At 42.2% G+C, this 12,962-nt stretch overlaps 1 protein-coding gene across 2 annotated transcripts in view; it reads left to right on the top strand.

The window, feature by feature from the left end:
* Positions 1 to 12,962, top strand: part of LOC139378979 (adhesion G protein-coupled receptor L3-like) — a 300,766-nt gene that overhangs the window by 223,662 nt on the left and 64,142 nt on the right. For both annotated transcript variants that reach the window (XM_071121642.1, XM_071121641.1), the window contains exon 11: positions 4,487 to 4,670. In XM_071121642.1, coding sequence (XP_070977743.1) covers positions 4,487 to 4,670 — 184 coding nt within the window. The remainder of the gene's footprint in view (positions 1 to 4,486; positions 4,671 to 12,962) is intronic.

Genomic DNA, 12,962 nt, shown 5'->3' with positions numbered 1-12,962 from the left:
ATTTGGCCTTACTGCTGTTACCCCATAGAAACGCATTGCATAATACATTTATACATGGCAGAAGCTTTCTCATATTGTTTTCCCATTTGCTTGATTATGCTGGCAATTGACATTCAACAAACCGTAGAACAATATAGCTCTTTCCTGTATACACATTTTAATGTCCATTTATATCCTTATTTACGCCCTTTATACATTTGCTGTAAGTCCATGGAGATGATTGACGCAGATGTCATGTCACTCAATAATGCTTCCGGTAATGGTTCTGTTTTATTTCCATGGTTTGTAGCTCGGTCAAAGCACATGTAACAGAGATGATCCATATCCTCAAACCGGCATTTTGAAGCCAAAAATACATCCAGATTTATATTCATAATTGATTTGTTCTCTGTTAGGTCCACAGATAAGCATCATAACCCCATATTAAGCAGCTAAACCCATCATCATTTGACTTCCTGATTCAAAATGAGGGGCTTTATACTTGAATCCGCACACTAATCAATGCCCTATCATTTCCGAGCACCCCTATCCAAAATTCGGCTTTGTGTCGCATTGATTTGCAAATGCAACCCTAATAGGTACCATACCCAAAGACTGCACTTTACTCAAAATTGAGTTTATCACGTTTTTGATGGCTCCAGCATGTACTCTCTGGAAGGACAGATTGCTTAGTAGATTGCAGTTTCAGACTTCATCATATTTAAACTGGCGAAGGGGAAAATATTCCAGTGCTGCAGAGAAACAGCTCCTTAATTGAGAGCCAATCAACCTCGGCGTCGCTGTTAATGTCAAAAGGTACGATTTGAGTTTGGCTGAAGATAATGAATAATTGCATCAAAGTTGGGCGCTTGCCTGGCTTAAAGACAGTGTTTGTGCGCCGGGAAGTGTGGAATAGCCAGCTGGTGCAATTTAATGTTCCCTTCATCTCAGCGCAATAGTGAGTTGAATACAACCACCTCTTTTCCTCATGCTCTTGTCTATTCTGTACCAGATATAGTCTAGATTAGCTGCCGCTGTGTCCACAACAAAGACACTCATCTTAAGGATCTACAAAATTAATTGGAAGCTGATAACTCTTGTGTGTATGGGTTATGTCGTTTATAATGTTTATAGTATCAGGCTTCTTATTCATGTAGGGCATGTCCAATGGGCTGTTTTGTCATTGCATTTCCTGAGGTTTCGTACCCCCGCGGTTTTGGATCCCGCTGTTCTGGAATCAACTCTGAAACTCCTATTCTCTTTCATAGTCTATTGATCAAAACGGAACCAACTGTAGCCATCGGGATAAGGTATTGCCCTGTGCAATGTTGGAGGAGCTTTCTTCCCCCCTCTTAAAAAGGTTGATGTTTCTCCCTTAGATTCTCGCCAATGAGCATTTACGATCAAGCGCGGCGTCCGTCTTTGCAAACGCAGAGGCGTAAATTGGCCTTTGAAGCTGTGGGATATCAGAGAGGCTGTGATGATTTCTTTCAAATGATTCATTATTATTTTTCTCAGTCTGTTCTGTGAAACCCTTTGTTCAATAGTACTCATGTTTGATTATTCGATTTTAAAAACGAAAAAGCACCTGTGAATTCTGTGCGAACACCTATTCATGTACAGAATTTTCAGATTTGATAATGCATTTTCTTCTGTTGCATCAGAGGGATGGAATAGTTTAGATTGACCAATTAGTTTTTTATTCAAATGTCTTGCCCTCAGTTGCTCACAATTTCTCCTCTTGTCTGGAGATTGCTCCCTTTTCTATTTCCCTGGTTTATTGGTTTCAGATTATTGTGTTAAATTATTGTGGGATTAGGGAAAATATAATTGAGGTTAAACAATATTAATAGACAGTGTTCCTCAACGAGTGGTCGTTCTGAGTAGCCGACAACAAAAATGGTGTACCGCCATTCGCTTCTGTACTAAATTATATTATATTATGATTAATAAATGGTATTCTGTTTCAGTGTGTTTACATGCATGTGTTAATGTAGCATGGAGTATAGGGATTTTTGGGGGTGCATCAGCCTGGCCTACATGCATCAGCTTGGCCTACACCTGTTCTGTGATGTACAGTGCATTCGGGAAGGTATTCAGATCCCTTGTCTTTTTCCACATTTTGTTACGTTATAGTTTTGTTCTAAAATATATATATATATTTAAATCCTTATCAATCGACACACAATACCCGATAATGACAAAGCAAAAATAAATGTTTGTTTTTTTGCTAATTTATTCAAAATAAAACAGAAATGCCCTTATTTACATAAGTATTCAGACCCTTTGCAATGAGACTCGAAATTGAGCTCAGGTGCATCCTGCTTCCATTGATCATCCTTGAGATGTTCCTACTACTTGATTGGTGTTCACCTGTGGTAAATTCAATTGATTGGACATGATTTGGAAAGGCACACACCTGTCTATATAAGTTCCCACAGTTGATAGTGCATGTCAAAGCTAAAGGCATTGTCTGTAGAGCGCCGAGACAGGATTGTGTCGAGGCACAGATCTGGAGAAGGGTACCAAAAAATGTCTGCAGCATTGAAGGTCCCCAAGAACACAGTGGCCTCCATCATTCTTAAATGGAAGAAGTTTGGAACCAGCAAGACTCTTCCTAGAGCTGGCCGCCCGGCCAAACTGAGCAATCAGGGGAGAAGTGCCTTTGTCAGGGAGGTGACCAAGAACCCAATGGTCACTCTGACAGAGCTCCAGAGTTCCTCTGTGGAGATGATTGTCCTTCTGGAAGGTTCTCCCATCTCTGCTGCAGTCCACAAACCAGGCCTTTATGGTAGAGAGGGCAGGCGGAAGCCCCTCCTCAGTAAAAGGCATATGACAGCCTACTTGGAGTTTGCCAAAAGGCACCTAAAGGACTCTGACCATGAGAAACAAGATTCTCTGGTCTGTTGAAGCCAATATTGAACTCTTTGGCCTGAATACCAAGTGTCACGTCTGGAGGAAACCTGCCACAATCCCCACTGTGAAGTGTGGTGGCAGTATCATGCTGTGGGGATGTTTTTCTGCGGCAGGGACTGGGAGACTAGTCAGGATCGAGGGAAAGATGAACGTAGCAAAGTACAGAGAGATCCTTGATGATAATCAGGACAATGACCCTAAGCACACAGCCAAGACAACGCAGGAGTGGCTTCGGTCAAGTCTCAATGTCATTTAGCTTCACTCGCAATAACATCTGCTAACCATGTTGTATGTGACCAATACAATTGGATTTGATGTCCTTGAGTTGCCCAGCCAGAGCCCGGACTTTAATCTATCGAACATTTCTGGAGAGACCTGAAAATAGCTATGCAGCGTCTCTCCCCATCCAACCTGACAGAGCTTGAGACGATCTGCAGAAAATAATGGGAGAACCTCCCCAAATCGGTTCAAGCATCATACCCAAGAAATCTTGAGGCTACAATCACTGCCAAAGGTGCTTCAACAAAGTACTGAGTAAAGGGTCTGAATACTTATGTAAATGTGATATTTCTGTTTTTGCTTTGTCATTATGGGGTATTATCTGTAGATTGAGGGGGGGGGGGACAATTGAATCAATTTTAGAATAAGGCTGTGATGAACAAAATGTGGAAAAAGTAAAGGGGTCTAAATACTTTCCGAATGCACTGTATATAATGTCATTGTTTCTCTTGCTACGATTTACCATTGACTGTTTGACATGAATAATGGGTATTTTGAAAGGGGTAGTTAATAATGTTATGCCAGGACTTTTCAGAGGGAGAAGTCACAAATGTATGCATGTTGTAACGTGGGCGACATTCGATGTGAGCAGACAACCTTCAAGAAAAACATCTGGCATAATTCATAGCAACATTGAGCCGTGGTGAATGTGTGGAGACAGTCAGTGGTAAATCGTACCAATATATACATCACAGGACAGGTGTAGGCCAGGCATTTCCATGAATGTTCCATGAATGTATTCACCCCCAATAATCCTCCATGCTACATTAACACACTGAAACAGAATACCATTAATTAATCATAATATAACATTATTTAGTTCAGAAGCCAGTGGTGGAACACAATTTTTGTTGTCGGCTATTCAGGACAACCACTCGTTGAGGAACACTGTATGTTAATATAGTTTAACCTCAATTATGTTTCCCCTAATCCCACAAATGAACAATCCGAAACCAATAAACCAGGGAGAAAGAAAAGAGAGCAATCTCCAGACGAGGAGAAATTGTGCAAGGGGTCATGCTCTACCAACTGAGCCACACAGGACCAAGCTTGTATATTCCAGAAGTATAAATATACATTTGACTAACCTTACTTGATATTTCTCCCTCTGGAAAGTCCTGGCATAACCTTGTTAACGAACCCTTTTAAATGACACATTATTCAAGTCAATTGGTGATTCTACAGTCTAAAGTCCTTCCTTAACCCATACTGATGCCATTGTTATCTTCCCTTTGCTAACTCCCTACTGATGCTCTGGTTGGTTATCCCCATCCACTATCATGTCGCTAACTCTCCTTGTTGTCTGGTGCAGGCCATGGTGGAGACTGTGAACAACCTGCTTCAGCCCCAGGCCCAGTCGGCGTGGAGGGACCTGAGCACCGGGGAGCAGCTGAGAGCAGCCACCATGCTACTGGACACGGTGGAGCAAGGAGCCTTTGTCCTGGCCGACAACCTGCTCAAGACGGACATCGTGCAGGAGAACACCGACAACATTCGTGAGTACAGACCGAGACCCATGTACACACATAGAGGCATCACAAGCACAAACATTAAATTAGATCTGACCACACACATGCATGAAGGCAGGCGGTCGTGTACACACACACACGCGCGCGCGCGCGCACACACACACACAGTGTTAGAACTTATTGATGTGGCAAAAATAACTCTTCAGACACTGTTTTGTACACTGGTGAACACAAGAGGAGCTGTCAACCTGCCAGCACATGATTTCTGGAATGTGTAAGAGACACGATTGACTGAATGTTTTACAAACCTTTTCATAGTCGTCATAGGACAGTGTGATCGCAAACACTGTCATCTCTTGACGTACTGTATATTTATACTTCTGGAATATACAAGCTTCGTCCTGTGTGGCTCAGTTGGTAGAGCATGACCCCCACTTTACCTGGCGAAACGAGCAGGGAAAGTGTCTCGTCTGAAAGAGCAGTGGCTGTTGTCCAATCACGTCTGATTAAACAGATTACTACGTTTGCCAGTAATATGAGCATTAAGCCATCCTAATGTGATTTGTTTTGGTCGTCGAAGGAAATCAATTTGGACAAACTAAGTTCCGGCACAGTCGTGCAGCCTCTGCGTCCCAAATGGCACCTTATTACCGATATAGTGCACTACTTTTGACCCGAGCCCTATGGGCACCACATAAGGAATAGGATGCCATTTGAGACGCATCCAGAGTCTTAGTCATTGTTTGAGTTTAGTTTCAAGTTTCACGTTTTATTAGTCGCATGGACACCATCAAACGAAACTTGCATAATAAATATTTTGAATACCAACATAAAGTGAATGGCTCAGTAGAATAGAATAAACATTTTAGCATAAGTAAGGCACAATATAGTCCAGTGTTTATACATGTATTGGGGATGAGGGGCAGTTTTCAACTGAGCAGTATAATAAGAGTCTGGGAGCAGCAGTTGTGATATGTGTGTGTGTAGCATTAATGTATGTGTGTGTGTGTGTGTGTCTGTGTGGTTGGGTGCATGAGTGAGTGCATGTGTGCTAATTTGTGGAGAATCAGAGCAGGTGGTCAGTCCAGTTCCAGTGTTCAGCAGTCTGATGGCTTGTAGATAGAATCTGTCTCTGAGCCTGTTAGTATCAGACCTCATGCTCTGATACCGTCTGCCCGACAGTAAGGGAGAGAACAGCTCGTGGCTGGGGTGTTTGAGTTTAGGCCAAATCTAAGCTAGTGTATTCAAGTTTTTCAGAACCTGAATGTGATAATTTAGATATTGGGATATATTATAAAATGAGTTATCCAATGATTGTTCCATGGAGGCAAGATGGTTTTCACTTGGGAGCCAGGCCCAGCCAATCAGAATGAGTTTTTCCGCACAAAAGGGCTTTATTCCAAAGAAAGACTCCTCCATTTCATCAGCTGTCCAGGTGGCTGGTCTCAGAGGATCCCGTAGGTAAAGAAGCCGGATGTGGAGGTATTGGGCTGGCTTGGTTACACGTGGTTTGCGGCTGTGAGGCCAGTTGGACATACTGCCAAATTCTCAAAAATAACTTTAGGAGGCGGCTTATTGTAGAGAAATGAACATTACATTTCCTGGTAACAGTTCTGGTAGGCATTCCTGCAGTCAGGATACCAATTGCATGCTCCCACAAAACTTGAAACATCTGTGGCATTGTGTTGTGACAAAACTGCACTTTTAAGTGGCCCAGCACAAGGTGCACTTGTGTAATAATCATGTTGTTTAATCATCTTATTTATATGCCACACCTGTCAAGTGGATGGATTATCTTGGCAGAGGATAAATACTCACTAAGTGATGTAAACAAATTTGTGCACAAAATTTGAGAGAAATAAGCTTTTTGTGCATATGGAACATTTCTGGGATCTTTTATTTCAGCTCATGAAACATGGGACCAACACTTTACATGTTACATTTATATTTTTGTTCAGTCTACATTGCATAGCTATTTAGATTACCAAAATGGTATGATGCATCATGTTTGGACCAGAACCCTATGGGCCCTGGTCATTTTTATTGCACTATATTTGGAATAGGATGCAATTTGTGACACATCCATAGTTCAGATTGGCTATTGATCCTGTGTGCTCTAATATTCACCAATGGGCTCTTGAAGATTCCAAATGAGATCAAAGGTCAACCAGTAAACATGGAGATCAAAGGTCAACCAGTAAACATGGAGGTCAAGTTCAGCCCGGTTAGGAATGGGAGACAATTCCGTCGGTTGTCAAATATATATTGACTTAATTATCTTAAATCACTGTCTTTATATCCATATGAATACCGTAACTTGATTTAAGCCCCAGTTCTGTGCATAATGAATCAATGGTCAAGGCCTGAGGGTCTTCTGGGGATATGTATTGATATATATATATATATATTAAAAGCAGTGGGGTGATAGTGGATTTGTTGACACTCTCCCCTGATTGCCCTTAGCTGTCAGTTTTTACAGAAAACGTCCATGTACACAGAAATGAAATGCTTAAAACATATCAATGTTCTGGCCTATGCCCCTGCGGGATGAAACGGGAAGATACAGTGAGGCATTGAACAACTGTTGTTGAATTGTGGACTTAACAAATCAACCGTTTACATTTCAAACGGTTGTTGAACACAGTTGTAAGGAAGAGGGAAAGACGAGGGGAAGGAGGCGAGTGAATGAAACGTGTTTGCGAGCTGAAGAAACGACCAGCGTGTATCGAGCATTAGGGAAAGATAATGTTATTATATAGCGCCCTTAGCATAAAGGGGATTTCTTTAGGCTCCTGCTGCCATGGCAACCTTAACATGTAGGTCTGACAAGTCGAATGAAGCAGCCTACGTTGGGGAATAAATAAAATGGGAATTTATTGTCTATGGTACTCAATTTATCTGGGTATTAAGGGATCCTAGCCCTGTTTGGAAGGAAACTAAACAATCCTCTCATGGCGAACTACCGGTGTTTTTTTTATTTTTCCTTCATGGAGGTAGTCTGGTTAATCGTGCACAGTGACATGTTTACTAGGCCTTCCCTTTCAGTTTGCTCTGTTGAGTTTGCCAGCCAATGAGGTTTGTTTGTCCCCCGCGGTCCCAAGTGCCCACACCGTCATGTAATTACATAAGTATTTAGACACCACAAAATAACCATGTCAAATCAAATTGTATTTGTTACATGCGCCGAATACAGCAGGTGTAGACTTTACCTTAAAATGCTTACTTACAAGCCCTTTCTCAACAATGCATATTTACATTTGCTCAATAAAAAAAGGAAATATTAACAATAATGATGCTATATGCAAGGAGTACCGGTACTGGGGCAATGTGCAGAGGTACGAGGTAGGTGAGGTAACATGTACATGTAGGTAGGGGTAAAAATGACTAGGCAATCAGGATAGATAATTAACAAGAGTAGTAGCAGTGTGAGTGTGTCTGGCATCAATTTGCATGTGTGTATGAGTGTGTACCGTTCATGTCGGAAGTTTACATACATCTTAGCCAAATACATTTAAACTCAGTTTTTCAAAATTCCAGACATTTAATCCTAGTAAAGATTCCCTGTCTTAGGTCAGTTAGGATCATCACTTTATTTTAAGAATGTGAAATGTCAGAATAATGGCAGAGGGAGTGATTTATTTCAGCAGTTATTTCTTTATCACATTCACAGTGGGTCAGAAGTTTACCTACACTCAGTTAGTATTTGGTAGCATTGCCTAACTTGGGTCAAACATTTTGTGGAGCCTTCCACTAGCTTCCCACAATAAGTTGGGTGAATTTTGTCCCATTCCTGCTGACAGAGCTGGTGTAACTGAGTCAGGTTTGTAGGCCTCCTTGCTCTCACACGCTTTTCCATATCTGCGAACACATTTTCTATGGGATTGAGGTCAGGGCTTTGTAATGGCCACTCCAATACCTTGACTTTGTTTTACTTAAGCCATTTTGCCACAACTTTGAAAGTATGCTTTGGGTAATTGTCCATTTGGAAGACCCATTTGCGACGAAGCTTTAACTTCCTGACTGATGTCTTGAGATGTTGCTTCAAAATATCCACACAATTTTCCCGCCTCATGATGCCATCTATTTTGTGAAGTGCACCAGTCCATCCTGCAGCTAACCACCCGCACAACATGATGTTGTGTTACATGAATTAAATTCCTACATGTTTTAATACCCAATTAAATTAAACACTCTGTCCACTTCTAAGAACTTGTAAGACTCTTATTTGCATAAAATGGACAGAGACCAGTCTCAAAATCAATCAGCAGCGTTTATTCTCGAGAGTACTGAACATGATACAGTTTACCACAGGTTATAAACGGAAAATGACGTCATGAGTTTTTGAACTGTCCCGTCTCTTCTTCAACCTGGTACAAAGGCAATATTGCAAGCCTTCCCACATCGTCCCGCACCAATTTAATATAATTTATGACTGAGCCAAGGTCTTCCTGTGTAGATAAGCATTCTAGCCAGTCTGACGATATGTTCATTCATTTCTACCAAGGAACAGACAGTCATTGTTCTAATTCTTGATTATATTTACACACATTATATTCAGTACTAGGATTAAAAGAAAATTCATACATCTATACAGTAACATAATAGTATTCTGATTAGTCAGTCCTGATTGAAATGTATACATTAGTCATTATTGATAAAAAATCCCTTAACATGTTGCCACCCCCGTGCTTCATGGTTTGGCTTGCAAGCCTCCCCCTTTTTCCTCCAAACATAACGATGGTCATTGTGGCCAAACAGTTCTTATTTTGTTTCATCAGACCAGAGGACGATCTTTGTCCCCATGTGCAGTTGCAAACCGTGGTCTAGCTTTTTTTTGATGGCGGTTCTGGAGTAGTGGCTTCTTTATTCACAAGGTCCTTTGCTGTTGTTCTGGGATTGATTTTCACTTTACGCGCCAAAGTGCGTTAATCTCTAGGAGACAGAACGCATCTCCATCCTGAGCGGTATGAAGGCTGCGTGGTCCCATGGTGTTTATACTTGCGTACTATTGTTTGTACAGATGAACATGGTACCTTCAGGCATTTGGAAAGTGCTCCCAAGGATGAACCAGACTTGTGGAGGTCTACAATTTATTTTCTGAGGTCTTGGCTTATTTTCCCATGATGTCAAGCAAAGAGGCACTGAGTTTGAAGGTAGGCCTTGAAATACATCCACATGTACACCTCCAATTGACTCAAATTATGTCAATTAGCCTATCAGAAGCTTCTAAAGCCATTACATAATTTTATGGAATTCTCCAAGCTGTTTAAAGGCACTGAGTGTATGTAAAATTCTGACCCACTGGAATTGTGATACAGTGACTTATAAGTGAAATAATCTGTCAGTAAACAATTGTGAAAGAATTACTTGTGTCATGCACAAAGTAGATGTCCTAACCGACTTGCCAAAACTATAGTTTGTTAACAAGAAATTTGTGGAGTGGTTGAAAAATGAGTTTTAATGACTCCAACCTAAGTGTATGTAAACTTCCGACTTCAACTGTATACACATAAACACACACACACACTACGGTTCAAACATTTGGCGTCACTTAGAAATGTCCTTGTTTTCCATGAAAACATACATGAAAGGAGTTGCATAATTAATTGGAAATATAGTCAAGATGTTGACAAGGTTATATATAATAATTTTTAATTTAAATAATAATTGTGTCCTTCAAACTTTGCTTTCATCAAAGAATCCTCAATTTGCAGCAATTACAGCCTCGCAGACCTTTTGGCGTTCTAGTTGTCAATTTGTTGAGGTAATCTGAAGAGATTTCACCCCATGCTTCCTGGTGCACCACAAGTTGGATTGGCTCGATGGGCACTTCTTACGTACGATACGGTCAAGCCGCTCCCACAACAGCTCAATAGGGTTGAGATCCGGTGAGAGTGCTGGCCACTCCATTATAGACAGAATACCAGCTGACTGCTTCTTCCCTCAATAGTTGCATAGTTTAGAGCTGTGCTTTGGGTCATTGTCCTGTTGTAGGAGGAAGGAGGAGGAAATTGGCTCCAATTAAGTGCCGTCCACAGGGTATTGCATCTCTTTTACCCTGTACTTTTTTCACTTTTTTCACATCTTCCTCTGTCTGTGTCTGTGTTCTTTTAATTGGCCTATAATGCATGTAGTAATAATGCATGTAGTCCAAGTAGCCATTTGGTTAAATGTTCAGCAGTCTTATGGTTTGGGGTAGTAGCTGTTCAGGAGCCTTTGCTGTGCTGCACCGCTTGCCAGTCTATGACTTGTGTGGCTGGAGTCTTTGACAGTTTATAAGGCCTTCCTCGTATAGACGTCCTAGGTGGAGAGAGCTCGGCCCCAGTGATGTACTGGGCCTACCCTCTGTAGCGCCTTATGGTCAGATGCCAAGCAGTTGCCATACCAAGCGGTGATGCAGCCAGTCAAGATGCTCTCATTGGTGTAGCTTTGTAACTTTTTTAGGATCTGAGGTCCCATGCCAAATCTTTCTAGCCTCCTGAAGGGGAAGAGGCATTGTCATGCCCTTTTCACGACTGTCTTGGTGTGTTTGTACCATGCTGGGGTCCACATCACTAAGGATCTGAGGAACTTTTAAGCTCTGGATGTGCTCGGCCCTTTCCTGTAGTCCACAATCAGCTCCTTTGTCTTGCTGACGTTAAGGGAGAGGTTGTTGTCCTTGCACTACGCTGCCAAGTTTCTGACGACCACTCTCTCATCATTGTTGGTGATCAGTTCTACCACCATTGTGTCGTCAGCAAACTTAATGATGATGTTGGAGTCATGCACAGTCGAGGGAGAACAGGTAGAAAAGGAGGGGACTAAGCATGCAGCCCTGAGGGGCTCCCATGTTGAGGGGCACCTTGGCAGATTTGTTGCTTACCCATGTCACCTTGTCTGGAAGTCCCTTATCTAGTTGCAGAGTGTTCAGTCGCAGGGTCTTTAGTGATGAGCTTTGATGGCATTATGGTATTGAACGCCCAGCTGTAGTCAATGAACAGCATTCTCACATACAGTAGACTTTTATTTTGTCCAGGTAGGAAAGGGCAGTCTGGAGTGCAATAGAGATTGCATCATCTGCGGATCTGTTGGGGCGGTATGCAAATTGGTGTGTGTCCACAGTGTCTGAAATTATGGTGTTGATGTGAGCCATGACCAGCCTTTCCATGCATTTTTTGGCTACATATGTTCTACAGGGTCATAGTCATTTAGACAGGTTACCTTGGCGTTCTTGGGCACAGGGATTATGGTGGTCTGCTTGAAACATGTAGGTATTACAGACTGGGTCAGGGAGAGGTTGAAAATGTAATTGAAGACACTTTCCAGTTGGTCAGCGCATGCACTGAGTACGCATCCTGGTAATCCGTCTGGCCCTGCGACCTTGTTAATGTTAACCTGTTTAAAGGACTTACTTATTTGGCTACAAAGAGCGGGACCATATAGTCGTCCAGAACAGCTGGTGCTCTCATGTCCACTGCTCCGATGATTGCTCTCTCCTAGGCAATGGCTGAATAATGTATGTACCTGTAGTCTTTGTTTGTGCGTGAAATATTTACATTTTTATGTGCAGTACTCACAAGCAATACAAAAGCTTACCCAGGATATATTATTCCTGTTTTCATCTTCTTGTTGACAGAAATACATGGCCAGTTTATTAGGTGTACCGGGTAAGACCCTCCTTTGCCTCCAGAACTGCCGGAATAATTCTGGGCATGGACACGTTGCTCAATTGGTTTCAAGGGCCCTAACGTGTGCCAGGAAAACATTCCCCACACTATTACACCACTGCCACCAGCTTGTACCGTTGACAACTGTCAGGATGGGACCATGGACTCATGCTGCTTTATCAAATCCTGACTCTGCCATCAGCATGATGCCACAGGAACTGGGATTCGTTGGATCAGGCAATGTTTTTTGGCACCTCAATTGTCCAGTGTGGTGATCATGTGACCGGTGGAGTCACTTTTTCTTGTTTTTAGCTGATAGGAGTGGAACCCGGTCTGGTCGTCTGCTGCAATAGCCCATCCAGACAAGGACCGACAAGTTGTGCATTCCGAGATGTCGTTCTGCACACCTCTGTTGTACTGCACCATTATTTTTCTGTATGTGGTCTGCCTGTTAGCTTTCACGATTCTTGCCATTCTCCTTCGACCTTTTCTTGACGAGCTGTTTTTGCCCACAAGACTGCCGCTGACTGAATGTTTTTTGTTTGTTGCACCATTCCCAGTAAACCCTAGACACTGTCGTGCGTGGAAACCCCAGGATGCCAGATGTTTCTGAGATACTGGAACCGGCGCTCCTAGCACAGATGATACCACGCTTAAAGTAGCTTAGGTCACT

The sequence above is a fragment of the Oncorhynchus clarkii genome, chromosome 21 (assembly GCF_045791955.1).
Source record: "Oncorhynchus clarkii lewisi isolate Uvic-CL-2024 chromosome 21, UVic_Ocla_1.0, whole genome shotgun sequence".
NCBI lineage: Eukaryota > Metazoa > Chordata > Actinopteri > Salmoniformes > Salmonidae > Oncorhynchus > Oncorhynchus clarkii.
Note: the sequence above shows the minus strand (reverse complement) of the source record. Positions and strands in the feature narration are given on the sequence as shown.